Source organism: Chaetodon auriga, chromosome 6 (genome assembly GCF_051107435.1).
Source record: "Chaetodon auriga isolate fChaAug3 chromosome 6, fChaAug3.hap1, whole genome shotgun sequence".
Lineage (NCBI taxonomy): Eukaryota > Metazoa > Chordata > Actinopteri > Chaetodontiformes > Chaetodontidae > Chaetodon > Chaetodon auriga.
The window spans coordinates 19120001-19147741 of NC_135079.1; the positions used below are offsets into that span (position 1 = coordinate 19120001).

Below are 27741 nucleotides of genomic sequence, written 5' to 3' on the forward strand. Positions count from 1 at the left end.
TTCAGAATGAGACAGCATTGGTTAGCTGTTTATCTGTGTTTGTGTGCACTGTTAGGTGTGTGCGTGTGTGTGTGTGTGTGTGTGTGTGTGTGTGCGTGCGCTGGCAGTGGGTCAATTCTGAAAATGGTCCAGCAGTAGCTTCATGTTGCTGTGCTTCAGTAAATAGGTATTGGTGGCAATATTCTTGGCAAATATGTATATATAATGTATATCATATATTGGTTTGGGTTGGTATATTTATAGGTCAGTCCTCTGGCTGACTTATTTTTTCCAGCAGACCCACAGTGGGTGAGCAGCTAGGGTTTCAGTGACTTGCTCAAGGACACTTTAACAGGACACACTGGCTATTATGGGGATTGATCCTGATCGTGATGTTAAAACACAAGTCACTGGGCTGTTCTGCCACATCATGAAATATACATATTTAAAATGGGTCAGCTGTTGCAATATCGAAGAGGAAGAGAACAGAAAAAGAGGATGGTACAATACCAAGTCAACAGAGGGACATTTCTCTAAAAACAAGACTGGATGGTCGTGATGTAGCTAGCCCTGGCTCCTCCAGCAGTGTTCGGTCACGAGTACTCTCTGGAGGCAGCCAGTAGTAGCAGTAGTAGTTTCCTGGTGTATCCCTGTAAATGAGTTGCATCCTGTTTACTGTGTCAGTGCTGATCAGAGTGGAGTCCTTTTAACCTAACCTGGGTTTCCCTTCAGCATCAACATCCAAATCATTCAACAGAGAGAGGAAATCCTTTTGATTTCCACTGAAACATCATTTGAAATCAGTGTTATTGTGACTGCTTTTGTCTATTAAGGCTCAAATAATAATACTACAGTAGAAATGTAGTACTGTAGATGATTGAATATGTCATATATTATGAAGCAAACAAGATGGTAGGCTAGTATTGGGCTTCAAATCCAGTGTCAGATCCCTTGTCAAATCTGGCTACGGTTAACTTTCATTAACCTTTTGTTGGCTGAGGAGGCAGAAACCTAATTAATGTTCATAACATGTAGCTACAACCTGAAAATGAGGTGAGCAGCAGCAGAGGCGAAATGATGAAGTGTTAATTAACAGAATAGTCTCTGACACATTGAAATAACAGGTGCAGCCTGGCACGGTTTATTTTCACAAACTACCCAGTAACGCATTATCATTTTAGCCATTACAGAAAAAAATGTTAATTATTTACAGCTGATACAATCTGCCACTGGTGATTTTCATTTTCTCTTGGTCACAGATAAAGTTTTGATGAGTCCAGGAAAAGCAGAGAACTATATCTGTATTGGAAACTGGTTATCAGAAGGCAGGAGCGTTGACCCTTCTCTCTGCCAGTTAATCAGAAATCACAATTATCACAATTTTAATTCTTTCCACAAACTTTGCAAGAAACTTAGAGTAGCACTATGCTGCTGTCTAGGTGGAACTTCACGCCTGTGAGAGTTTACTGTAGCTCTATAAGACTGGATTAATTTTACATTTAAAGAAACTTGGGTCTGTCAGGGGATTAGGCTTTTCTTGACACAGTTTTTTTTAGAGAAGCTAACTAGACTGTTGGGCTAGCATTTTATTAGCTTCTTTTGTTTTGCTAATTATCTTATCTGTGGTTGAGTATTTCTAAGCACTGGACTAGCTTGTACCTGCCACTGACGGTTTCTTTCATCTGTGTTTCTGAAATATTGAAAAGTGTTCTTCGGGTTTATTATTCCTATTCTAAGATAAATGGAATCAACAAGAACTCTCACTATTCTTGATGATTTTAACAAAGTTAAAGATGGGGTGAAAGATTATTGGCATCGTCATCACTCCTTCACAATGCAATTACATGCTAGCATGGCAGATTTAGCGTCCTGTTTGCTCCCCACCATCTCCCCTCTGCTTCCTCTTGTCCTCGGCGTGAGCACGAACCCCACCTGTTGCTGATTGTTGGAACAGTTCTGTAAAGCTCGGTCAGAGCCACTTTGTTTGTTTCCCATCTACAGAACCAGAGCTTTGTGTAAATGTCAAATTCAGTGAATATGAACAATGTTTAGCTGTGAAACACCCATGCTGTTTGGCCCTTCACTGCCTGATAATTTTACAGCCTAGTCTGAACTAGTTGTGGGTACTCGGATGGCCTCTTCTACACTGGTGACCTTAGTCCACAACGATCTTGATCTTGAAGGAAATACTGTTCATCAAAGGCCACCACGGAAATACATGTTAAACAATGTAGATATATTGAGTGAAATGCTCTGCATACTGTTGGACAAGGTTTATACTCCATGGCTGGAATGGAGGCGAATCAGTTGACAATATGTTGCATGCTAACATGTTAATATGTGTATCGACTGGCAAGGATTTTACTGCTATGTTACTGGAGAACAAGATGTGAAGTTATGGAGTGAGACGGTTACAGTTTGAAATCTTACAAAGAACTTTTTTTTTTTAACAACTGGGTTAATGAATGTTTTTTTTCAGTGCTTGCCTTCAAACACAGGTCAAATTTGACAAACAAACACTAAGGTTCAGACACTACAGGAGGATTAAGTATCCCAAAATCATTGCAGAAGTCATCACTCCATCTTCCCTGACAATCATTGCTCAGTTTTATGGTCATAGTGTAGCCTACTCTGTCATAGTTACAGAACAGGTACCCAGCAGTTAAATAATGACCACAGTGTGATTTCTCTCTACGTTCCTCCAGAATATCCAGGTTACTGTTCAGTAGGTCATACATACCCTGTAATAATAGAGTAAGTGAAAATATAGCTCAATCATGTCTACATCACAGTGTGAAATGCAATTAATTTTCCGTGAAGGGGAAATCTGTCGTGATTCGGCTGCTCCTCACGGGTTAACTGAACTGAGAAGATCTTCTAAAGAAGTTATCAGTAATGATCTGACTGTAACATATCATTCAACAGCCAATGAGCCGCTGTAACCTGAGTAGGAAGACAATGTGCTGACAAGCAGATATGGAAGGTTATCGTGTCTTCAGTTCAGTCCTTCCATGAGATGCATGCTGTGAATGCCTGCTGGCTTTAATACAGCAGCAGACCCAGGACCTGGTGTCAGTGGATTAAAGGCACAAACACAGTCACTGTAGGCATTCACCATTATTCTGCTTCAAGAGTGTGTCACTTAATCAGGAGTGACAGATTGGCTTGACCTGAAATTAGTTTTGCATTCACAGGGCCTAAAATAAATATTTCAGTTTTGAATTTTAAACTTATTTTTTGTGTCCCATTATTCATGAACGAATAGTCAGAAATGGCTCCTGTAGGAGGGACCAAAGCAGGATAAATACCCAAACTCTGTAGCTGAAGTAACAGTAATGGAGGACAGATGCCATATAAAGAACTTCTTCACACTGTGGTGAATATAAGGGGAAGATAACATTATCACAGCTTGAATGACACAACTCCCTCTGAGCAGCACATGTTCTACCTAATAATAGTAATATAATATTACTGTTGGCAGGGTGAGAAAGAGACACCAGGATGGTCCTACAGCATACAGCAATAACATTCTGCTGTATGGTGATTAGCAGTGTGGCTGGCTGCTGTAAACTGTGTCCTGCATGCCGGCTGGACTCACCACAGGGGCTGGATTAGCCTGACAACACTCACTGTCAATTAACATGTGTGACTGTAAGCCCTGACTCTTGTGTACATGTGTATGTACGTGTGTCACATGTGTGTAATCAGCGACTCTACGCAGAAGACTAGTAGGCTAATTGAGAGTGCTGAAATTAGGGTGTGTCAGGAAAGCGGCGTCAAGGTTTTATGTATGCTGCTGTTTGTGTTGATTTGATGTTGGTTGTTAAGGTATGGAGATGTAAACAAATTGTCCCACTAGACTCAATAAGCAGAACAGTGTTAAAATCCACACCGGATGTTACAGAAACAAAACAATATTCTGCTAAGTGCAAATATACTTGTGTTTTTATATGAGGTTTCAGCTGTCTAAAACACACAAGTCAAAAGAATATCTTCTAAAGTTACGTAATTTTTAGTCCAAAATTCCCTCTTTCTGTTTCCCTGGAGGTGCAGTAAAGAAACAAAACAAGAAATTCTGCATTAAAAAGGCTGTAACCTCAGAGGACGAGACATTTTTCGCATGGAGCAAGGGCTGAATTTTGTCCCCCGTCACCTCCATTGAAAATTCATTAGGAAGGGATCTCATAATAAGTTAAACATTTCTAAAGCATGCAGCGCCATTGTATTTTGTTAACTACATTTCAGGCATTCATTAGTTTCTATTATTTCAGTACTCTATGCAAATTGGCTTACAGCTACTTAAGTGAGCTAGAATACAAGACACTTGTCTTTATTCCTGTTAAAATTGTCTTATGTGGTAAAGCAGCTGCATGCAGACCCATCTGAACAATGCTGCATTCATGTACTGACATCTGAGCTATGAACTGTGCTGACTTTATTGTGGTAAATTCAAACCGTGTAGACACACAACAAGCAGACATGGACATACTGAAAAGGAGAATGTGAATTTGATGGAACCATGAATGTACAGTTTGGTGTGATGCTTTTTGACATATGCCCTTTCCCTTATTCCTGCAATGTGGATGAGGGGTTTGACAGTTAAAGAGGAGGGTGCTACAGCTGATGGAGCACAGAGCTGAGGCCCGGGAAAAGAACCACTTTGAAATAAGTAACCTAATGATGAATAAAACAGTTCTTTGTGGCCTCTGGGTGACTGGCTGCCTTCTTATTCTTTACTGCTGTTAACAGAGCAAGCCAGGAGGTAGTTGATTCAGCATCACAGGCAGCCACATTGATCTGTTATGTCTGCCTGAAAGTCATTTTAACTTCACTTTGAATGGGAGGCGTCTGGTGTCTGGACAGGGCTAATGACAGATATCCATGTGCCTGGAGTTAAACCTCCTTGGATTTGTCTCCAACCTGCCAGCCAATAAGAATTCCTCAGTTTGTTTTGGTAAGATGCTGACGTCATGTAGCCCTGTGAGGGGGTTGTTAGTGCAGTGGACACTGTACCGCAGTGGTTCCCAACCTGTACCCCCGACAGCCCTGTCAGATTTATTCAACCCCTACCCATAATGTTTCAAATGTGCTGATTTTAATTGAATATAAACAGCCTCCAATTTCACTATTTATTATTTAACAATTTGCTTTAGTTTGCACTCATGGAGTGGCATGTTTAAACCATCATCTATCTACTTTTAGCTGACTATTTTTACCATTTAGAATCAGAATCAGGTCTATTGCCACATAGTTTTCCACAAACAGGGAATTTTCCTCTGAAAACTGGACCAGTTTTAGTGGACTGAACAACCAAACCAGCAGGCTAACAGTGCTGCCCGTTGAGGCATGACGTTAGGGTGCCTTAAAAAAATAATGTCCCTTTTTCTGACAAGTCAAGCTACGCATTAACCTTTAACGTGGCAGAACATGACGTACAGCTCAGAATACAGCAAAATCTTTAGGCTTTAACAGTTCCATTTGCCTCTCTTTGTTTATGTCGTCCTCTGGTTCTCTGCGTCTCTTTTCCTCCGCCTTCTCTCCACCCTGGGACAGGCTCTCTCTATCTCTTTCTTCTTATCATCATGTCTTATTATCTTCTCTCTCCCTGTCTTAGTTTAATTAAATTGAGTGGCTGCTTCATTGGCCTGACATGATGATTGCTTAAGGTGCAAAAGCACAAAGTGATGAAATGAACTTCAACCAGTAAAATGTCAAATGTCAAATGAACAGATTACCCACCCACAGCATGACTGTTCAAGCTGTCAGCATGTTCACAGGTATGTTTACACACTAGACTCGCCAGTTCAGAGGCAACTAGCACACTGTGACGTGTGGTATGACTCATGATTGACAGACTGGACAGTCACATGTTAAAGCTGCACTGATAACTGCTGATACAAAGGAGAATGATGAGAAAAGTTATGAAATGAATTCTTTTTAATTAGCTGTGGTTCTGGACGAAAGCGGTGCTTGTACTTTTTTAACGTTATCTTGAAATCACGACTCACTTATTTCATTATCTCAAGATAACAAAGCTTGTTTTTCCAAGATAATGTAATTTAAAAAAAAATTGCAAGCATGGCCTGCCTTTATGAAATCATCTCTTTCCATCACATCTTTATCAAAAGAAGCTCAAATCTAAAAGCAGATTCATCAGTTTGATTGGAATAAAACTTGACAACTTTGTTTTTATAATTTGGTTTGTGTGAGTTTCATTTCTATGGAGGACCACAGGAGTCATTATTATACACCATTATATGACTTTATATCTAATCTGGATAATAAAAACAGAAATTAAAACACATGACAATTACAGGTACAAATGAATACATTTATCCATCCATAAACTGATTTAATTATTTGGTGTGTCATTAACCGATAGTTAATTGATTATAAATATAATTTACAACTAAAAATATCATTAAATGCAGTAGCTAAAAAACACCATACATTTTAATAGATTAATTTATTCCTAAATACTTACTGGAAATCAATTCAAAACTAAACTTATATATCCATTAATATAGTGTTTCATATCCATGAGGACCACTGCAGCAGCGAGGTCCTTATCATAATATAACATGTCTTTCTTTTGTAGTGAACTTTCAGCTCTTGCCTTTTAGTGTCCTTTGAAATGTAAAATCAATATGTGCAGGTTTGGCTCTTCTGACTTACTGCTCTCCCAGGCCTGACTGTGTTTGCTGGGAAGCGGTTGTTCTGGAAAGGTCACGATCTGGTCTTTTTCACATTCACAGTCAGTTAGTTTCACTGAACTCTTGCTGTTTCCAATATAACACAATCTGATGAATTGTGTTAATTGAATGACCCTGTAGGAAAACTTTGTTTGCCAAATTGAATAAAAGCTTCTTAAAAATCTGCAGAGTAACAAATTGTCGTAGTTAAAGGACAAAGCAGATCGTGTCTTCTTACATGTCCACGTGTGTGATAGCAGTGCAGTGAGACGAACTGAAGATCCTGATGCATGTTGATAGTCTGACCAAAAGTGAAAAAAAGCATGAGTAGTAGTAACAAATTAGTGCTTGCCCACTGCTGAAGAGTTTGATGTAGACACAACTGACACATAACCAGATTACTACAGTGCATGTAAACATGGTCCCACCTGATTTCTGCCATTAGTCTGTTCTTTTATATTCTTGTAATGTACTGATGGTTATCAGTGATTAAAATTCAGCAACTGAAACTACTTAAGGTCAGTAAAACATTTCCATAATGAAAGACAACCGATGTTGGTTTCCTGTTGGTCAGTAACCTGTGTCCTATGTGTCTCACGTTGACCCAACCATCCACCACGACCTCCTCCCTGTGCTCAGACATACAGATGGTAGATAATGAAAATACTGTCAGCAAAACTTTCTGTTATTTCGGGGGTCAAATCTGTCACTACGGAGTCAGATAATGAGATCGATACCACTCTCATATTTGTTTGCTAAATTTGAGACTACTAAACCAGCAGCCAGTTAGACCAGATAACTGACAAGTGTCAAGATGCTGATGTTAGCAGGGGATGAAAAGGTGTTTTCATTGGCCAAAAGGTTTGGAAACTAGTTAAACAGGTAAATTAACCAGCAGGGTAATCTTTTCCCTCAAACTCCCCCACCTGTATTCTTACAGTGTCACAGTCTGGGTATCAGACAGACATGATGGACGGCACTGAGACTGTTCATAACAAAACTGACTCCATTAGATTTCTGTGTGCGCACTGAATTCCCCCCACACTGTTGCTGCAACATCAGGCTGAAGGAAGATGTCATCAGAGAGAGGGATGTGCTTCAAACAGAGAGAGAGACACTTTGACTCTCTCTCTCTCTCTCTCTCTCTCTCTCTCTCTCACACACACACACACACACACACACACACACTGAGTAGCCATAGTAACAGAGTGGGGTGTGAAACAGGGAAAGGAGATGCATGATGGGATGTCGGTAAGTGAGTCAGCGCTCTGCATGGGTGATGCTGGACCGTCACACACTGCCTGGCCGATGCTCCTTCCTCTTCCTGGCAATGACGCCATCAGAGAGAGAGGAGAGAGAGAGAGAGAGAGAGAGAGAGAGAGAGAGGAGGGGGATATTTAGGGATAGATCAATTAAACAGGTGTAAATATTAATATCTACTCAAATGTTTGTTTGTTTGATTATTTTGCTTTATTCCAGCTTATTGTCTTGTGAGTTTCCTTTGTGTGTTTGTGTGTGTGTGTGTGTGTATGTGTGTGTGTGTGTGTGTGTGCGTGCATGTGCACGAGCTAACCCACGTGTTTTTTTTCTTCCTCTGCTGCTCTGTCTCATCATCTCTATCCAGGATTCCATCAACAACAACTCTTTAGGAAAGAAGGACAGCTGGAAGGACTCCCGCTCCTCCTCCCCACACATTACAGGTATGGATGGTGTGGTTCAACAAAAAAACATAAAGAAATACACACTTGGTTTGAAATAACCCTGGAAAAAAGCCTTTTCTTTATTGCCACAGATTTTACATTTACTGCCCCAAATCTGAGAAACTAGAATCCTGGCAATGCCACCATGAGTGTTTTCTCTTTGGCTTTGAAACTACAAATTTCTAATAAAAAGCCTGTGTTACAAACAAGAGCATGGAGCTGTAGGCTGACTTGCATTATGGGAAATCTAAGATCCAGTGTTTTTGGTGCTTTTTCTGCAACAGGGAATAAAAGCGCCCTTGTATTCAGGACTTCATAAAGGGCTGATCATTACACTACATCGAATGCATGTTTTGGAGTAAAGTGCATGTTGGGTGGAGGGGGGATGCAGTACAAGGATGACAACAGATGCTGCAGAATGAAGTGAAAATGTTCTTGAAATATGTTAAATAAATCATGTGTGGGGGGTTTTCCTGTGTTGCTGTAACTCAGGACAAACTGCTTACTGTAGGCTACTTTGATAATCCCTCTTTATACGTCATTCATAATCTGATACTTTTGTTTGTTTCGTGCGTGTGTTTCAAGGGGATCTAACACCGCCAGCTATTCAACCAAAAGCGGAGGACAAAGTCCGGCACAACACGCGCCGCCCGGCCCCAAAACCTCCCACTGCCAATGGATCCCACAGCAGAGCCAACACTCAGCCTGCTGCCACCACCGCAGACACACGCGCTCGACCACGGGAGAGACAGGCGTCCGGGGCCACGCACACGCTGTCCTCCAGCACGCCGAGGAGTCAAAAGAGAGGTGGAGCAGGAGCAGGAAGAGGGGGTGGAAGAGGAGTGACAACAATGAGAGAGAGGAGCCTAGGGGACATCAGAGGAAAGGATGGAGTGATGGCAGGGAAAGAAGATAGAAGGGGAGGAAGACTATGTGAGGAGTCAAAGGGGAAAGAGAGAGAGAGGAATGGACATCAGAGGCCAAGAGAAGCAAATGGACTGAAAAACCGGGGGGCTGATGGGAAAGGAAAAGTAGGTGCTAAAGGGGGTAACAGAGGAGGGGGGATCAAGTCAAATAACATACTGTCTAACCAGGAAGCTTATCTACCATCCATGGTGGTCCCACGTACGCCAGTAGCTCCGAGAAACCAGAACAAGCCCCAAGACCAAGGTAATGAACCCACCTTTAGAGCGCAGAGTGGTGGTTAGTGTACCTTTTATTTTTGCCAAAGGCCTGATTTTTTTTTTGTAAAAGCAGGGTTGAGGGGAACTGGGGACTAGATAATTCTCTCTTGCCACTACGTCATTTGATCCACTGTTAATATAAAATGATCCAACCACAGTCTGTGACTTCTGGCCTGTAGAGTGGTGCCATGAAATTTCTGTCAATGGTCCCATTTTTCTCTTCTCTCTATATACTCGTGCTACAAAATGACTTTTCCAGGGAGGTTACATCTAATCATATCTGTTAAGAGATTTAAGGTATCTAACATACTGTGAAGTGGTTCACAAATACCTCTGTCCACAGTTTGCAAGCAGTTTGTGAATTAATCTGTTACTCTGTGTCTCCTGATATCTGCTCACTGTCCATATGTTGTGTTCTTAGGCCAAAACCATGACAGGACCCAGGACAACCCCCCAGCCCTGTCCAGGTCCAGCAGCGAGGGAGGATCAAACAGAATGTCCCTCAGCTCAGACACAGAGGGCCCCCCACCAGGGCCCCTGCATCCCTCTCTATCCCGTCGAATCAACCCTGACATCAGAGAAGAAGAGGCGGAGGCAGATCCGACTCCCTGCATGAACGTCCTGAATGGTCCAACCCACTGCCTTGCAGATAATGAAAAGACAGAGATGGACTATCCCAAGTCAAAGGTGAATGCAGGAGGAGGAAAAGGCGACAAGAACACCGAGGTGGAAAGCACCAACTCTGTCACTCAGGGAGATCGTGCGGCTGTTCAAACTGTACCAAAGAGTGAAGCTACAGCAGGGTTAAATTATGACTCTGTTAAATACACTCTGGTGGTCGATGAACACGCTCAATTGGAGCTGGTCAGCCTCAAGGACTGCTTGCACGGTTACAACGAGCACAATGACGACAGCGATGCAGAGACGGTCTATCAGTCAGCCAATGAGGAGGAAGACCCAGAGTATGAGGAAGAGAGGAAAAGGAAAGAAGAGACAAGTGAGCAAGGTAATGAAACTGATTCATTTTTAACATGGCTGAACACGTTTCTGCCACAAAACAGCTACATACACATCACTGTTTTGCTATTTTGCTTTTCTGAAAACCTGCCAGTAAAAAGGCAAACTTTGGAGGATGGACCAAGAGGCAAGTTCAAATTGTTCCAATGGCAACAAAATGACACAAGTTATGTATTTTTCCGAGAATAACTGCCTCTTTCTTAAAGTGATTTCAGCATCATTTTTCAGTTTGTGACTCTAATGAAAGGATGTACTCAGTTAATATTCCTCTGAATTCAAACAATGTCTCTGCATCACTGGAATCTTAGCTTTAATCATTACGGGGGCTCTCTCTGAGTTTCGATGCCTGACTGTCAATTCAGGAAGCCAGTACATGGCTGAAAATCCACGAACTTTGTAGGATTTGTGATTATGGTCTCTTTAGAGCGTTTAACATTAAAAATTCCTTGAGCACTGAATTCAGCCATTTGCAGATAAGGCAGATCATTTTATCTGTCCCCCGAGGTCTCGCGAAGTAGGAACTGATCCATAATCCCTAAAACCTCCATGGTGGCTTTTCCATCTCACTTCCACATTAAACTTCCAAGCTGTCAGCTCAAATAAAGCAGTGATGACAGAACGTACAGAAATTGTGACAGATTAATGTTTATTAAATGTGTTGCTGGCATCAAATTCTAAAAATAAAAACAATGAAATTCCTCAGTTTCAACATTTGGTACGTTGTGTTCCTGCCATGTTCAATTATATATGGGCTTTCAGGGTTTTGCAAATAGTCACATTCTGTTTCTATTTACATTTTACACAGTGTCCCAAATGTTTTTGGAAACAGGGTTATATGTCAAATATAGCAGGAAATGTTGATGATTTAAAAAGAAAAAAAAATCACCTTTTAAAGGAAACTTCTGTAAAACTGTAGTAAACTCAGCTAGTGCTGAGTCTGATAATAGAATTTGAGACAGGCCTTAGTTTATCATAACCAGAGTTTGTGTATTTCTATGTAGAGCTTTGTGTCATCTGCATATCAACAGAAAAAGATATCATGCTATCAGGGAGAAGAGTAGAGGATCCAATGCTAAGCCTTGTGGAACACCACTGAACTGATAATAGTTAGAGAATGACACTTTGTACTAGATGATTGTGTAGGTGTAACCTCAGGAGCGAAGACTGACTGAGGATGAAGTCAAACCACTGTTTGCACAGTTCCTTGGCTCTTGTTTGTTGAGGCTATCAGTTTAACCTTTCCTTGTTTCCTGGTCCAAGAGAGGACGAAAGACGAGGAAAAGAGAAGAAAGGAGGAGGAGGAGATGAAGAGGAGGAGGGAAGAGGATGTGAAGAGGAGGCGGGAGGAGGAGGTGAAGAGGAGGAGGGAAGTTGTGGCAAGGATCTGCAAGCAGTCCAAGGTAACATCAACCACAACTTCAGAGGAGGATGAGTCTAATGGAGGAAGGGCCGAAGCTTCCAGAAGTAGGAAGTTCCTCAACCTGTTTGCCAACAACAGCAACCATTACAGTGCAGATGGTTTGTATACTCTCCAAATATTTAGTTTAAATCAAAAATAAAATCCTCTACACGGGGAATCTAAGATTTATTACGGTGATTGTCTTTTGGCCTCTCCATTCCTCAGTAAACATCAGTCAAAGTTGGATCACTTCATTTTCTTTTATGAGCATGAAACAAAATACAAACTGTAAGCAAACCGTGAGCTGTTGAGTGTAACATCAATACTGTATCACTCAGGTGCTGGATCATTTGGTCTGTTCTCCTGTGTTTTGGATGGAGTGGAGAGACAGCAGAGCCACAGAGCTGTCTACAGGTTAACATATATGACATCACACGCTAATTCTGACATGTCCAAAAAAAGACACAAGACTGAAATCTGTACATTTGTTCCGCCTGTTTTTAGGTTTGTCCCTCGCCATGCGGATGAACTCTGCCTAGAGACAGATGACCCAGTGTTAATGCTGAGCCAGTCTGAGGACCTGTGGTGTCAGGGTTACAATATGAGGACTGGAGCCACCGGCATATTCCCTGCCTTCTACGCTGTCAGGGTGCCCAAAGAGATTAGCCAAGGTACAGTACAAACAAGTGGACGGACTGCCGCCAACATCAACAACACGTGATGATTTCATGCTTTATTTCTTCTCCTTTCTTCTCTCAGTGCAGAAAGACGGTCAGATAGAGCAGTTTCTGGTGCGATTCCTGGGTTCAGTTCAGGTCCCCATGCACAAAGGCAACGACGTGCTGTGTGCTGCAATGCAAAAGGTACGTTACAGCCAGATAAAAGCTAATTGCAGGAATATAAATGCTTTTCAAACAGAGCTGATCCTTTTAAATTTCACTTTTTGATATTTGTTCAAACTGCAGTGGGTGAGAGGGGTGGGTCCAGTCCTGTTATTCTCCCACTTTAGTGTCTTTTTTGTGTTTATTTTCTTGTATCTTTTGTCCTTCTCTGTCTCTTCTCTATCATATGTTTGTCTTTCTATTCCACAGCCTAAAAATCTCTGTGAGCCTGGAAACATGAATCTTTTAGCTGGCTTGTTCAGGTTGTCAGAGAAAAATGATCCAACGTGGTGAACACATGAATAAACAGCACATGTTATGTTTTTGCTTCCAAAACAATGAGTCTGGTTTTATACCCAAATGTCCTTTACAAGCCAGACTGATCAAGGTTTAAGAAAACTTGATGAAAATTGGATAAATTTCTACTGCATGAGTGAGGTCACGTCACACTAATGACAAGACAACATGCTGTCTCTCACTCCTTGTGGTATCTAGTCATTTTTGAGATTCTCTTTCATGAGGAGTGAAACGAAACAGCAGAAACTGTTCACAGCGAGGATGTGGATTATCCCGAGGAAGCCCAGTGAACCAAAGGAAACTGTCAACTTCTGTCTGCCTCCAGCTATTGCACTGGGGTAGGCAGAAACCTCAAAACCAAAACAAATAAAGCCAAACCAGAACTGGCTCTTTGACTGACTGGACTCCAATGTGTTACATAAGTGCAGAGCTGCACCTGCTGCAGCTAATCACCGTGTTTCCTCTAAAGCCTTCACTGGACCCAAATCCTTATTAAGAACATTACAGCACAGAGCTGACTACTTCAGCGTCGGGCTTAGTTTGTAAAGAGACGCGTTCTCTCTTTTCACTTCATGTTCTACACTTTACTTTTTACTTTGCAGCAGGTTTGCCTCACTGTGGGAAATAAGACGGGATTTTCTTGATTCTTGTGGTGAATCAGCTCATTGTTGGAACACAAGTGGGTCCTGAATACTGATTAAGTGAATAATTAACCTCTTACAGTTGTTAAGCGTTCAAAACACACAATTACTGCAAACCTGAAGTGTATGGCGTCAATAGTAAGGATGTAAACATGCAAACGTGCATTTTGCATTATCTAAGATGAACACAGACACACGTCTAAAGTCATTCATTATACAAAGGTGTCTGATTGTTAACTATCAAGAAGGAATAGACGTAGCTGAGTGTGCATCTGCATCAACATGCTCAGCCTCCCTCTCCTGCACAAAATGTTTCTCTAATGTCCTGTGGGAGAATTCTATGGTTATAGTGGCATTTTAATTCAGCAAAGAGTGTAATGATACTAAAAACGTCCGGCAGCTGTAGCTGTGGCAGAGCTGAGATGATGCGGCTTCTTAACGTGACAGGACTCAGTGCTTCCGTTAACTCTTCACTCATATATTCATTCATTCATTCATTCATCTTCTATACCCGCGCATCCCTCACTCATATATATTTCTACATACTTATATTTGTTATATTTTGGGTTACTGCGCTTTTTAAAAACTCTTTTTCTTCTTACTGCTTACTCCACAACATTGTTAAAGTGATGCGCCATGTCTTGCTGCTTTGGTTTGTTTTTGGTCATTTGATGCCACTGGTCAGCGGGTGTCACTGACATGAAAACATTTTCCGTAGTTGAGACTTAATTTCTTCCAGGAGATGTTGAGACATCTCTGATTTCCAGACAGCATATTAATAGAGTAGCTCTGATCGAACATAACCCGACCTGAAGACTGGCTTAACGCTACAGCCGCCGGTGCTGATCGTCAAAGTTCTGCAGTTATGTTCACTGACTGATTTCTTGACTGTGTTAACAGGTGGCATGTAACAGGCGGTTAGCAGGTCAGCCTCCCTCAGCCTGTGTGCTGGAGGTCAGTGTGAAGGGTGTGAAGATCAGTGTCCAGGACCAGTGTCACTCTGCTCACAGGGTACGTGCTCTGCTTTATCTACATACTGAATTTACCGTCCTGCCTTCCTGAGTGTCACACATTTTCAAATCCAGCTGGTCGAAACCTACAGCAGCTAATTATGATGCTGGAAACAAGATACTGTCCTGCCGGTATGTGTATAGTGTTCTACAGTGGCAGCTGTAACTACAAGCTGCTCCATGAGGGTGACGTCTGATGTCAACGACTCTGCCAGTTTGGATTAAATATTCCAGGATTTATTCAGGCTCAGCTCGATTTAGCAGCCTCACACACACACCAAGACAAACTGTGCGCTTGAATCTTTCAAACTTTACATTTCTCTCTCTGTCTGTCAGGGAGACCAGTGTTTCCATTTCTTCCAGCTGAAGAACATCTCATTCTGTGGCTGTCATCCAAAGCACAGCAAGTGAGTCGAACTACTTACTTGATCTATCCGTTGCCGCCCATACATGAGGGATTTATTAAACCATGTTAAATTGTACCTTTTCTCACAGTCTGTTTGGTGGCATTTAAATGGGATGACAGTGTAAAGTTCACAAATTTAATAAGTGATGCTGATTTTTGCACTGCAGGTATTTCGGTTTCATCACCAAACATCCTGACCAACAGCGCTTTGCCTGTCACGTGATGATGTCAGAGACAACATTACATCCTCTGGCTGAGTCTGTAGGGTAAGACCGATGATATTGTATTCTAATCTGTATTTTACTGTGTTATATTTATTATTCTATACATATTTTCTGATTTGCCCCTCCTGGTATGGTTTCATGCACATACAATAATTGCACACAGATGCACAGAACTTCAGCTTAGGCAGTATTTGGGTAAACAGTAGTTCCAGTGAACAACAGACAGTTATACATTTTCCAGAGTAACATGGACATAGTTTTTTGAAGATGGGTTGCTGTTGTGTTTTATGTCAATTTTCAATGCATTGAACACAGCAAACAAACTTTGGTAACTCTTTCTATGAAGGTTGTATCAATCATGCAGTGTTGGTTGGCTGAGTTCACACACTCATTTGCTCATTCAGTGCTGTCATTTTACTCACAAAGTCCTGCCATTGCATAATATTGCTGTTTATAAGACATCCTTCCATTTCAGATAATTAATATTTATAATCTGTTATGATACGTTAGAGCAGTTCTCTGTGTGTATTTATAACAAGCTAAATTTAGGGTATGAATAAAGCATTGAATGCTGAATGTGTAATATATCATCTCTACAACTTATAAGTACTTCAGAAACTTTGTTATTCATTGACATGCGCAACTATAAACATTTATGAAGAGATTAATAAAGTTTGCTGATGCTGATAATGCATTATAGAAAAGGCCTTAATAGAAAGTGTTACCTTTCACCTGCTCTGATGGAAGTTTCAGATATCTCAAATTTCATGCCAGTAGTTGCCCAGATGTTTTGCTCTCATACCTCATATCCTCCTTTGGCCACGTCTCTCAGATACACAGAGCTGGTGGATGAGTGGTAGATGATAATACAACCAAACACGTGCGCTATCATCACTTTTGTTCTGCTTTTGTCTGTTTTGTCTTTTCATTTTCTAATTCTCTTCTCTGGTGTCGCACAGGAGGGCATTCCAGCAGTATTACAAGGAACACATTGGCTACTCCTGTCCCACTGAAGACATCTTCATTGAATAACACCTCTCCTCCGTCCACACTATGTACTGAATACTCACTATGTGCTCGTAAGTCTGGACTTACACCACAGACTGGACCACAGATATATCTTCGTCAGAGTACTTGCATGGTGGATTTCCTTTCTTAGCTGCATCCAGTGATACAGCGAGCTTTTCCTTCCTTTGGCCATGTCACGATATAAATACCTCTTTGGATGGACAGGATCACATGCAATGTTCTGTAAAGTGAGAACAAATGTAACATAAACCTACCCAAACTCAAACACGAATATCCGATATTGACATATTTTATGGGCTAAAATGACTTATATGTAACTACACGTAGATATTGGATGTAAAATCATATGGACAGCCTGCAGGACTATGGAGTTAATTTAATGACAGAATGTTTACATCATCGGTTTGTGAACTTGCAGTGACAGGTTTGGGAACTGATTGGCGATCTGAATCTTGTGTCATCAACCGCGTGAGGCTGCATTTAGGCACAGCTACTGTAAATGCTAACATGCGCACAATGACAATGTTGAGCAGGTAATGTTTACCACTACATTACATTTATCTACCATGTCAGCAGCTAAGCTAAAACTTTCCATATATGCATCTTAAGTTCTAGTTTTGCATATGACAGACATCGTCTTAGTCCATTCTTATTTCAAGCTGCTGGTTTTGACAGTCACATGTGGTTAAAGGCTTGTCTTGGGTAAGACTGCATGTTTCTGAAAAGAAGGTATTCTGTCTTTAAATTAGCTTCATCCTTGACTTTACAGTAAAGAAGAGCAACAAAAGCCAGTGCTTTGAAGGAATATATGATAAACAAGTGGACCTGCTAGTTTCTTTGCACAGATGAGGACAAATTGATGTTTCCAAAAAGTATAAGTTGATATCTTATAACCCCCAGACTTGACAATCTATTGCTGAAGACCTTTGGAGTTGCTGTTAAGGTGCCTAATTTCTTCTTTTTGCTGCTTGATGTTCCTTTTCTTCCAAGCGTGGTTCCTACATGCAGGGTTTCTCCGGTTGAGCGGTGACCTAGTTCCTTTAACTCTGTGTATTAACAAGGCCCAAATGACGCTGTGCAATTTAGTATGTGTGCAACAGAACAGACTGGTGGGATGGTGGATCACTGTGCAGTCATGTCCAAATCTGTCCACATCACTTTCAGCTCTCACTTCTTTCGCGTTGCCTGCTCAAATCTAGGACCAACGTTGGGGTCGAGTCAATGTGGAAATACTTACTTCTCATTATACCTACATATGTTTAAAAGTAAATAATGAACTTTTTGCAGCCATCAGAAGATCAGTTCCAGACTCAAAGCTGTGCCAATCAGCACTGTTAACAAGAATGGATCAAATGATGGCAATGTGAAAGAGTCACTTACAAACCCACAGACAATTATTACCCAACAATGCAGTTATCCTCAGTTCTGTGATGATTTTTAGTCTCTTTTAGCTCATTATTTTGGTTTTCCAATGCAAAATTAATGCTCTCATAAATCTTGTTTTGGGCAGTAGGCAGCTATGTTCTGCTAAAAAACTCACTGTTGGCTACCAGCCCGGGACTAGCATATGTGCATTTAGCACATAAAGAGGCATAAAGATATTTTCTGGAGTTCAGGAGTAGGTGGAGACCAAACCTGATCAGGTCATCTGAAACATGACTCAGAATAATGCTAATGTTTCTCCTGAATATATAAATAGACGAATATTTGCAAACACAATAGCCGTGACTGCTTTTCTAATGGGAATGTGTTTCTGTTGTGTCAACATGTCCTGCTGCCCCCAAGAAATCAACTGATGCAACTTTAAGATCCAGAATTTGACCATTTGGGCTTTCAGTTAACCAGACTGTATCCGCACAAGCAGTTGAACTATATGTATAAACAGATTTGAGCAGGTAAAGTCAGTGGAAATGAAAGCTGAAATGTTTTGTGTTCGATAAACAGTGCCTATTTTTTCTTTCTGTTTTTTTTCTGATGTAGTGATGGTTACTGTCCTCTGCATTAACTGTTGACTTCAGATGTGTCCAATCACAGAATCTAAATAGATAATATTATAGAACAGCCAGTGACATTCAGATGAGTAGTCATGTAGCTGGATATGACTTGGTAAACCTACGATGGCTGCCATGGAATGTTATGTCATAAGAACTCAAGAGAGCTGATATTAGGCCAAGTGGTATCTGCAACTGGTATTGCCCTTCAGTCAGCCAATCACTGCAGTGCAGTGCTGTTTGGCTGATATTTACTGTAGAACTGGTCAATGTAACACCAGTTTTCTACAGGAAGACTTTAATCTAATATGATTGTTATGCAACATTTTTGTGAGATTTTGCACAAGTATGTGTGAACAAAAATCATTATTAGGATCATAGCAGCACTAGGCCTGGCTGCATTAATAGTCTTAGTTGATATTGTTGTAGAGATCTTTTTGTCCCATGATCTCGCTGCTTTGGTAGTCCAGGGCGGATAAAAATGCAGGCAAAATGGGAAATGCTTTTCAATTTTGGCATGAAAATAGGTAAAGGTACTGAATATCTATACAAGGCATGCAGCTTATGTCTGAAAAAAGTAGTATTGGGCTCCAAAACCTGTATCAGCTGAACTCTTTACACAAGACACTCTTTTTGTTAACTAAAAATCCCATTTTTTGCCTTTCAGAGAGTCATTGTCTTCCATTAATTTCACAACCATGTGAAAATAATTGCAACAAAGTCTGTTGTTTGATTTTCATGCAGGAGCACACTAAAGTGAATGAAAATCAGTGGTGACCTGAAAGAAAAACTTCTTTAAACGTGTTCATGTAGTGTAGTGTCCACCACATGTTCATTTCCATGCCAGCCATCTGAGGTGCACCACAGGAAGTTGCCCTGATCCACCAGAAAGTGTCCTTTCCATGTGATTCTAACACTATGGGGATCTACTGTGCACATGACTCATGTCAATGTACACGACTCTACATGACTATATATATATATATATATATATATATATGGATCTGTATGTGTATATACACATACATATCCATATATATACTGTATTGTATGTATGTATGTACGTATGTATGTATGTATGTATGTATGTATGTTTGTATAGGAGTTATCATTGTATGCTGTTGGTTTGAGCAAAACCTGGGTGTAACACCGCATGATATCGATGTTGTAAAATGAAGATGCACAGACTGGTGATGATCATGGTGGCTCTTCCTGTCAAAACAAAAAAACAAAAACAATAACAAAAACAAAAAATTAAACAGAAAAAAACAAAAACACATTTCCAACATACACCACATCAAAATCCTCCTCAGTCAATTGCAGGAAATCATCACTTCAGTGTCTTACAGAGGGAAGCTACTCTTCACAATATCAATATTCTAATAATATTTCTTATTTTGCACAGCTTCACTGTTGTCCCCACAGACATCTTTCGTGTCTTTGATTTAAAGGGACATTACACTGATTTTACAGACACAGCTGAGTGAGCTCTTCATGGTCAGTATAATTAAGCCTGTGAAATGGTTGTATGATGTTTTCTGTGGCTGTGGGGGGAGTCTGCCAAAAGAACCCTGATGATGTCACAGTGATGTCTTCAGGGTAACCTGGACAGGAGCTACACATTAAAACTGACAGCCTGTCTTACAAAGTTTGAAAGACATTGGGTGTTACTGGGCAGGAAGGTCTAATGAAAGATGTTCTTGGTTGCATTGTAGGAACCAGAGCTGAACCCATTATAAGGACTAAAAGTCAGGATATCTTTAACTCTGCAGCATCAATTTTGACCACACTTTTTTAACTTGTCTCTTGTGTCCTCCAGCTTTATGGAAGTGTGATACTAAGTCACTTCAAGACCCCAGTTAACATCAATGAATTATCACATTGAGTCAGTTAGCAGTTATCAACAGAAACCATCAGTATGAGGCATCACCGTTACATCTTTATTATCACAGCGGGAGTAAGGATCACATGTCATCTCACATTCCCATATTAAGCTTAATGTTATTCTGTTCATCATAAAAAAGTAACACAGAAATTGGTGCTGTAAATACAGTTCATGCTTGAGCAGGAAGTGGAGGAACTACTCCTTCATGAATTCCAGTCGTTCTGTTCAGAGTCCCTGTTCTCTAACATGCTCAACACGCTACAACATGCTACAACAACCAATGTTGGATTTATTATAATACTTCTGACTTTCTACAGGGAAGTTACAGAGTTACTGTCCCGTGTTGAGGCGACTCTTTTAGCAGGAAGATTTAAAGCAGCAGGAGTACATTCACCCTGGTGTGGTGAAATTAATACTAATAACTGAGGACGGAGTGCTCACATACAAAATGTGTCCAGAGAAATGACGTCACTACTGAACAGTACTACATATAGACATTTTGTTTGGAGAGATTACATGAACATTCAAAACACTCTGCAGCTGCAGAGCAGTGTCACATCACAGGACCGTGTTCAGACATGGGACTTGCACATCATCACATCAGCACATCATCAGGGCCACTCAGCACATAAAGAGAAGTCGCTTCAACCGTGAGTCCTGCCCTGCAGTCAGAGATATTCTGATTGACATTTCACTGAATCCCTCCCTGTTCCTCTGGATATAAATACTGGACAACAAGAAAACATGCATGGCGTGAAGTGTTCTCTCACACCGATGTGCACTTATCCAATACTGGTGTGGGTTTACATAGCAAATAATGGGCAGGAAAGTTTTCATTGGTCCCATACAGACATGGTGTGTTGTGGTTTTAAGGTGGGAGGGGACATGTCACAGAGCGGTGACAGCTTAGACGTCAGTTCTCAGAGGAGTCGGTCTCTTCAGTGGAGCCGTCGCTCTCCACCTCCATCTTCCTCCTGTGGTGGATGTTCCTCCTGGGGGAGGCCTTCCTCTGCACCTCCTTCAGACCCCCCACAGCGCTGCCACTGCTGTTGCTGCCAGGACTCACTGAGATCTGGGCGATTCTGGACAAGAAAAGAGATGTAAAGAGAAGAAGAAGGGAGATAGGAGAGGAGAGGATAAAAGAAAGCAAAGACGACAGAAAGTACAGAAAAAAGATGAAGACAGCGAAAGGAAAGAAAAAGAAATGCGTGTTACAGTGTGTTGGCTTGTCATGATGCAGCCATGCTGTGCAGTATACTGTACACTTTATGAGCGAGTGATATAAGGGTGTGTATCTGTGTGTGTTTGTGTGCTCTCACAGTTTGTCCAGCTCCTGGTCCATCTCTGGGTCAATGAGCAACTCTGCCTTGCTGGGTAAAGCTCCTCCAGAAAGAAGCAAGAAAGAGAAGATTCAAGGTCTCTTTTAATGAACAGTCTCTAAACTTGGTCAAAGTCAAATTATTCTGAGGAATGTGAAAGAGGGTCGCTTGATGAACCTGGAGAATTCTTGCCAAATCAGCCTCTTTTAGCTTATTGTTTTGGTTTTTACTGCAGATTGATGATTCAGTGCTGTCGGTTCAGTCTCAATGCTCTCATCAACCCCTGCAGTCGTATATACATTAATATAAAATCGTAAAGCTAACTGTGTGCGACATACAACTCTATACTTCACAACTTGTGTCATTTTAACAACATTTTGTGTGCGTCAGCAGCAGCAGTGGGAGGAGGGTAACGTGTACTGTTGAACCTACCAATAGTCTGGTTGATGGTCTCATGTTTAGCCAGGCTCATGAGGAAGCTGTAGTAAGACACTTTGTCAGTCTGTTCCAGTGCTTCCCTCATACACGACCTGGGAGGATGACTGCGCGCGCACACACACACACACACACACACACACACACACACACACACACACACACACACACACAAAAAGTCAAGCTAAAACACACACAAACAATCATGTGATGATATTATATTCAACTTCACTGAACTTCAGACTGGACTGTGCATGTGTGTGTGTTTTACCTTCGTTTGAACCTGTCACAGAAGGCGTCTATACACTGAGCCAGAGTGGACGGCTCCACCCCATCCTGCTGCTGCTCCTCCCTGTCGTTCTCCTCTGCAGCCACAGAGGGGAGCTGCTCGATGGAGGTGGACGTGGGGACGATGACAGTGTTAGGACTCTTCCCTGATAACAGATCCTGGTAGATCAGCAGCACACTGTCCAGAAATTCTGCAGACACATTGAATAAAAAGGCAAAAATTGAACACTTATTGCTTATTTGAAAAGGCAACTAAATAAATGATTATTTGATGTACAACTAACACGTTATATTACTCATCACAACAAAAAGTCATCCATGAACTGTAAAGTGTTATGTGTTGCGTGGAACCCCCAACACGGTTGATACAGTACGTTTATTTAACAATGCCGGAAAAGTACGAATCTGATTTAACATGCTGGACTGATGGAGGAACCTGAACTAAGAGGAACTGTTCCTATGACATGGCCCATGACAGTGGTTTTGATTGTACCTTGGTAGTAGAACTGCAGCTGGAAGGCATAAAGGAAATCAGAGAAAGACATCAGGCAGACATCGATGGCGTCGTCCATCAGAACAATTCTACAGAGAGACAAGAGAAGAAAAACAGTTACAACCCAGTTACAAAGAAATACAGGTCAAAGAGTTTGATGAAGTAATAAAATGCAATGACAAAGTTTTGTTTTGTTTTTTGGTTTTTTTTGCAAGAGTTGAAAGTTAAATCAACCAAACCTAGACAAGATTACAAATTTTTACTTTTACCTCGGTCCAAAACTTAGAGATTTATTTCAAATAAAGCATTTAAATAAACAAGGTGACTCTGACTTTATTAAATGGATGAATCTTCCCATAAAACCTGAAATGACATGGCCTCCAAAGTTCTTATTCCTATTTTCAACAGCGCCAATGACACAGCCTAAAACCTGGAAGTATATGTGATGTATATACAGAAGTGTATATGATGTAGACTGTATGTATTACGAAATATAAAGTAAATAGTAGCAAAATGAACTGAAGTGAAAGAGTGCAGCATGTTGTCTGTGGTGTGTTCATGTACTGGCCTGGCTGCACTCTGCACCATCTCCGCTGGGAAGTCTGGACACAGCAGCTGCAGCAGAGACCTGTACTCCAGCATGGACAGTAAGTCTGGAGTACAACGAGACATTCACATACAGAGGACACGTCAGTGAACCACCAAGTTAATGTTAAACACAAAAAAAATAGTCTTATATTGAGAAAGAGGGAATTTATTTAATAACCATCACAATGTAAGAATCATGAAAAACCATATTGTTCCCATTCAAATTATTGTGACAATTTCATCATCGAAACATGATATTTCTACAATTCTGTTAACTTTCAGACAATGAAACTGGATTAACAAATTCTAAATGAGCATGTGAATGACTGATACCCACAGCCCCACCTTGTGGTCATTAGTGAAACACCACCATACTTCTCATAAACTGCTGTATGTCTCTAAGGTGATATCAATAATGTACTTTATTATTCCATGGAAACCAAATTCAGCACAGTTGCACAGATGAGGATGCTGAACAAGCAAACTTGTCAACAACAGTCTGACAAGCAGCAGCGGACAGCTTCCAGCACTCGCACACATTTTGTTCAGGAGACGCACTCTCTAGTTATTTCTGGCTCCCACTCACCTCCACTCTTGCCGATCTGTCTGTAGCACCTCCAGAAGACTCTGATGAAGGAGGCTCTGTTATGAGGAGTGGCCCTGATGTAGTTATACTCTCTGAAGAGGACGTGGTTACTGTTCTTCACACTGCTGAAACTACACACACACACACACACACACACACACACACACACACACACACACACACGTAATGGAAACTAGGTGCAACATGAATGCACATGACTGGCTCTCTGCATCACATTTACAAAGGCAGTATGGAAGCATGTGTTGATTTCAATATTTAACATTTTCAGAGGACCTTGAAGCATACTCAGATGTACAAATTTGCATTGTCAGGCAAAACAATTATCTTATTCCCACAATGGAAATCAGCATCTACAATGGGAACTTAATGAATGAACCTAACACTGGACAAGCTGTTTTGGGGTGGTTTACAATATGAAAATATGTCAACTTGTACTGACTGTCAAGTTTGATTACTTTCTGCTCTTTGTGCAGATATATAAACCCTCCTTCTGCATGTCTGGGAACATGCTCAGTCATCCAGCTCATGGGGATCCAGGAGGGTTTAACCAAGACCAGCTGGACTCCCTACACATGTAGACAAGTGACTGAATGTGTGTATGTGTGTAACTTACTATTCAGCAAAGTAGCGGATCACCCCGAACTGGGTGTATTCCTCCTTATGCTCCAGCAGCTGGGTGACTGCGTCATTCACGTAAAATAACACATTGCTGTCCGCTGTGAGGAAAACAGACACACACAATGACACACGCGTGGACGCAATGACATAACGTCAGACTTCAATAAACTGATTGACAACATAACGTCACTGATTTTGAACGAGTCAGGTGGATCGATAGCTCACGCGTGGTAAATCAAAATGTGCACAAACACACAGTCAGCTGGCTGAAGCGCTCACCGAGGTATTCGTCGACCGGGACGGTGGAATTTAAACGATTCATCCTGCTCGTCCTCTCGGGAGATGACGTTGAAGTTAACATTTAGCCTCTTGACGTGTGTGTAGCTTTGATCAGAGGCTTGTCTGTCTTCAGCTCATTTCTGTAGACTCTGGATTTTGCTGTCTATCAGGGCACTGACTGTCCTGACATGGTGGATCTCCATGGAAGCGGAGTGTTGTGAGTTACATTAATTAAATTCCCCCGAGCAACACGGCACCCATGACTTCCTGCTCCGGCTTCTTCTTCTTCTTCTTCTTCTTCTTCTGCTGCTGCTGGTTCTGCTTCTTCTTATTCTTCGGATTTAAATGGCGGTTGTCAAATCACTTTACGCATTACAGCCACCTACTGGACTGGAGGACAGAACTAGCAGAATCACCAGTTTCAGTTGTAGTCTAGTTTGGTCATGTGTAGGTTAACACAGGTCGGTTCAGCAATGAGAGCTCATAAGATACATAAAAAACAAGAAACGTTTAAATATAACACTGTAACACTACATAACACTATATACATATCAAAAGAGGACTATGTTTGAAAGTTAAGTGGTACAAGAGCATTGCATGATAGCATGTAGCAATCCTAGTGCATTTCATATGTAAACAGTGCAGACAGTCCACTAACATTTTTGCACAAGTCCTGGTTAAGTAGCAGGAGTGCAGGAGAGATACAGGAGCAGCAGAAGTAGATAGCATGACAGTGTAAGCTTGACCATCCCTATTCACTGAAGCATTGCCCCTATTCCAGCTTGCACTGCAGATACTGATGATGTTTTAAATGCTCCACTACACATGTACACTTGTTTGTCCACTGTTCCACTTTGTTGCAGCTTGCATAGTGTTTGTAGATACTCTAGATTCTGACCTTTGATCCAGCAAACCTCTTCATCAGTGTGAAGTTAATCTCCTATATTTTGCTCAACCTGTTCAAAAATATCAGTTATCATCAGGTTAAATAAGAGTATAATACACATGCTACCCTATGGGGTTCCATTTCCTACTTAATACTAATTGGAATGTTCTGTACCCCCCCCCCCCTTTATTTTTTATTATTTTTCACATTTTTTCAACATCAAAAAACATGGCAATTTCTTCATTGGTTTGAACTTTTCTAACTTCTGATTCCGGAGACAGAGCCCATTGTCCTCTCCCTTCATAAAATTTACTTTGATAGGTAGAAAATAGGTATTTTATTTCTGGAAAGTGTGTTAATTTCTCTGTTACCATTCGTTCCATGGTCTATCCTGCCAAAGATTCCCTTGCTCGTCATCATCATCTTCATCATCATCATCATCATCATCATCATCATTATTATTATCATGTTTAAAAAACAAATACAAATAAGTTACCAGCAGAGATTTCAGTGTGGCTGCTAATACTCCCTACTTTAAAATTGAAAATAATATTAAGTTGTCAGCTAAAACACTTGTCATATGATTATAATTTAAAGTTATTAGTTAGGAAGCCGTAATTTTAAATTGCAGGGTATAGTGTAGCAGCAATAGACAAACTAAATAATAATAAAAAACAATCAGATGCTTTTATTGCTTATACTTTGCATAAAGTCTTCTGGGGTGTTGGTAGGAAATGTTGAATGTAGAAAACTGTCTGACAGATGCTACAGAGTATTATGGTGTATGTTATTCAACTCACATAGGTGTAATGGTAATACATGAAAAAGACCAATAATGAAAAGACGATTAAAGTCACAGTGGGGATGGTTTCAGAGCGGCCAATTAAATCTCTCCCAAGGATAAGCGATGAATCGAATGGACCAATCAGCAAAGGAATTTCAGAATTTGGGGGCGGGTCATAGTTCAAATCCAACCAATCAATGGCTTGGTCTAGTGACAAATAAGGAAGATCATTAAACCATCGCTAATGAATGAAATGTGAATATGTGAAGACACTGGTCTGAAGACAAAGTTCAATCCAACATTATGTGGTATGTGCTGACATTCCCCATTGTGTATCTGTTTTTTTCATGAAATAATACTGAATATAAAGCGTATGACTCAACACAAGAGTGATGTAGTCAGGGTGGTGCCCGTGTCTCCGCCCTCCTCTGTCTCTCCGCCCTTGGAGGCATTTCAAAAAGCTGCAACAAGTTGGACGTAGGCAGCAGTGATGGGTCCGGAAGTTGGTGTTCACTTGTATGTAAAATAAGAGCTCAGAGTGTCTCATTTGCACAGAAAGATACATGAAATAAATTAAATTGTATTTTTAAATGTTGATTTACTTAAGATGTTTACTAATACGCAGTAACAATTAATAAATCTATACCATTTGTTAACTGAGAAACATTATAGCAGTCAGTTTTATTTCGAACCGGAAGTCATGTTTTGTCTTCGCACTGACAACGCTTGTATAAACCTCGACTGGGCTCCGCTGTAGTGATCGCACCATCAACCTCGTCTAACTGGACAGCCAGCATCGCTTTGTCAGCCAGAGACACAAACAGGTATACCGGCGATTTTAATTCATTTAATTTATTTTGGTTAAAACTCGTGTGGGACTCTGGGGTAGCGTGCAGAGCTGTTGTGTTCCTGCAGCTGCTCTGAACTGCGTTGTTAGGCCTGGCTGTGTTGGCGCGGATGGATGGTTAGCTCATAGCCTTGTTTCTAAGCAGCTAGCGGCGGCTAGCAAACAATAAGGTCTCGCCAGGAACATTTGCTGGACCTTATACGTTTATACCACGTATGCTAAAAAGCGACATATTGATCACCACCACTTCATATATGTTTGG

The 27741-nt window shown here is 41.0% G+C and overlaps 3 protein-coding genes across 6 annotated transcripts in view; 2 read left to right on the forward strand and 1 right to left on the reverse strand.

Annotated features, from left to right (window-relative positions):
* Positions 1-19644, forward strand: part of LOC143321899 (C-Jun-amino-terminal kinase-interacting protein 1-like) — a 20304-nt gene extending 660 nt beyond the window's left edge. The window contains exons 2-12 of the mRNA XM_076732622.1: positions 8296-8371; positions 8957-9541; positions 9977-10561; positions 11833-12090; positions 12310-12385; positions 12476-12642; positions 12731-12834; positions 14691-14801; positions 15137-15207; positions 15374-15472; positions 16390-19644. Coding sequence (XP_076588737.1) covers positions 8296-8371; positions 8957-9541; positions 9977-10561; positions 11833-12090; positions 12310-12385; positions 12476-12642; positions 12731-12834; positions 14691-14801; positions 15137-15207; positions 15374-15472; positions 16390-16462 — 2205 coding nt within the window. The 3' untranslated portion in view covers positions 16463-19644. The remainder of the gene's footprint in view (positions 1-8295; positions 8372-8956; positions 9542-9976; positions 10562-11832; positions 12091-12309; positions 12386-12475; positions 12643-12730; positions 12835-14690; positions 14802-15136; positions 15208-15373; positions 15473-16389) is intronic.
* Positions 19645-20367: 723 nt separating this feature from the next.
* cstpp1 (centriolar satellite-associated tubulin polyglutamylase complex regulator 1) lies at positions 20368-25249 on the reverse strand. 2 transcript variants are annotated; one of them, XM_076732624.1, is made up of 9 exons: positions 24963-25249; positions 24679-24781; positions 24045-24175; positions 23439-23523; positions 22871-22959; positions 22361-22568; positions 22087-22196; positions 21655-21715; positions 20368-21417 (listed from the first exon to the last, which is right to left on the reverse strand). In XM_076732624.1, the coding sequence occupies exons 1-9, from the start codon at positions 25042-25044 to the stop codon at positions 21249-21251; spliced, it is 1038 nt and encodes a 345-aa protein (XP_076588739.1). In that variant the 5' UTR covers positions 25045-25249; the 3' UTR covers positions 20368-21248. The 2 variants fall into 2 exon arrangements, with proteins under 2 accessions (XP_076588739.1, XP_076588738.1); XM_076732623.1 differs by having other exon boundaries at positions 21655-21718.
* A 2103-nt stretch (positions 25250-27352) lies between these two features.
* Positions 27353-27741, forward strand: part of ckap5 (cytoskeleton associated protein 5) — a 29527-nt gene continuing 29138 nt past the window's right edge. For all 3 annotated transcript variants that reach the window (XM_076732424.1, XM_076732425.1, XM_076732426.1), the window contains exon 1: positions 27353-27456. The gene's annotated coding sequence lies outside the window, so the exon portion shown is untranslated. The remainder of the gene's footprint in view (positions 27457-27741) is intronic.

Excerpts from the sequence above, each read along its gene's own strand:
- cstpp1 (XM_076732623.1), bottom strand. The coding sequence starts at position 25,044 with ATGTTAACTTCAACGTCATCTCCCGAGAGGACGAGCAGGATGAATCGT. Across the intron at positions 22,960-23,438 it reads ATGGTGCAGAGTGCAGCCAG|AATTGTTCTGATGGACGACG; the intron begins GCCAGTACATGA and ends GTCTCTCTGTAG. Across the intron at positions 22,569-22,870 it reads GCTGCAGTTCTACTACCAAG|AATTTCTGGACAGTGTGCTG; the intron begins GTACAATCAAAA and ends ATGTGTCTGCAG.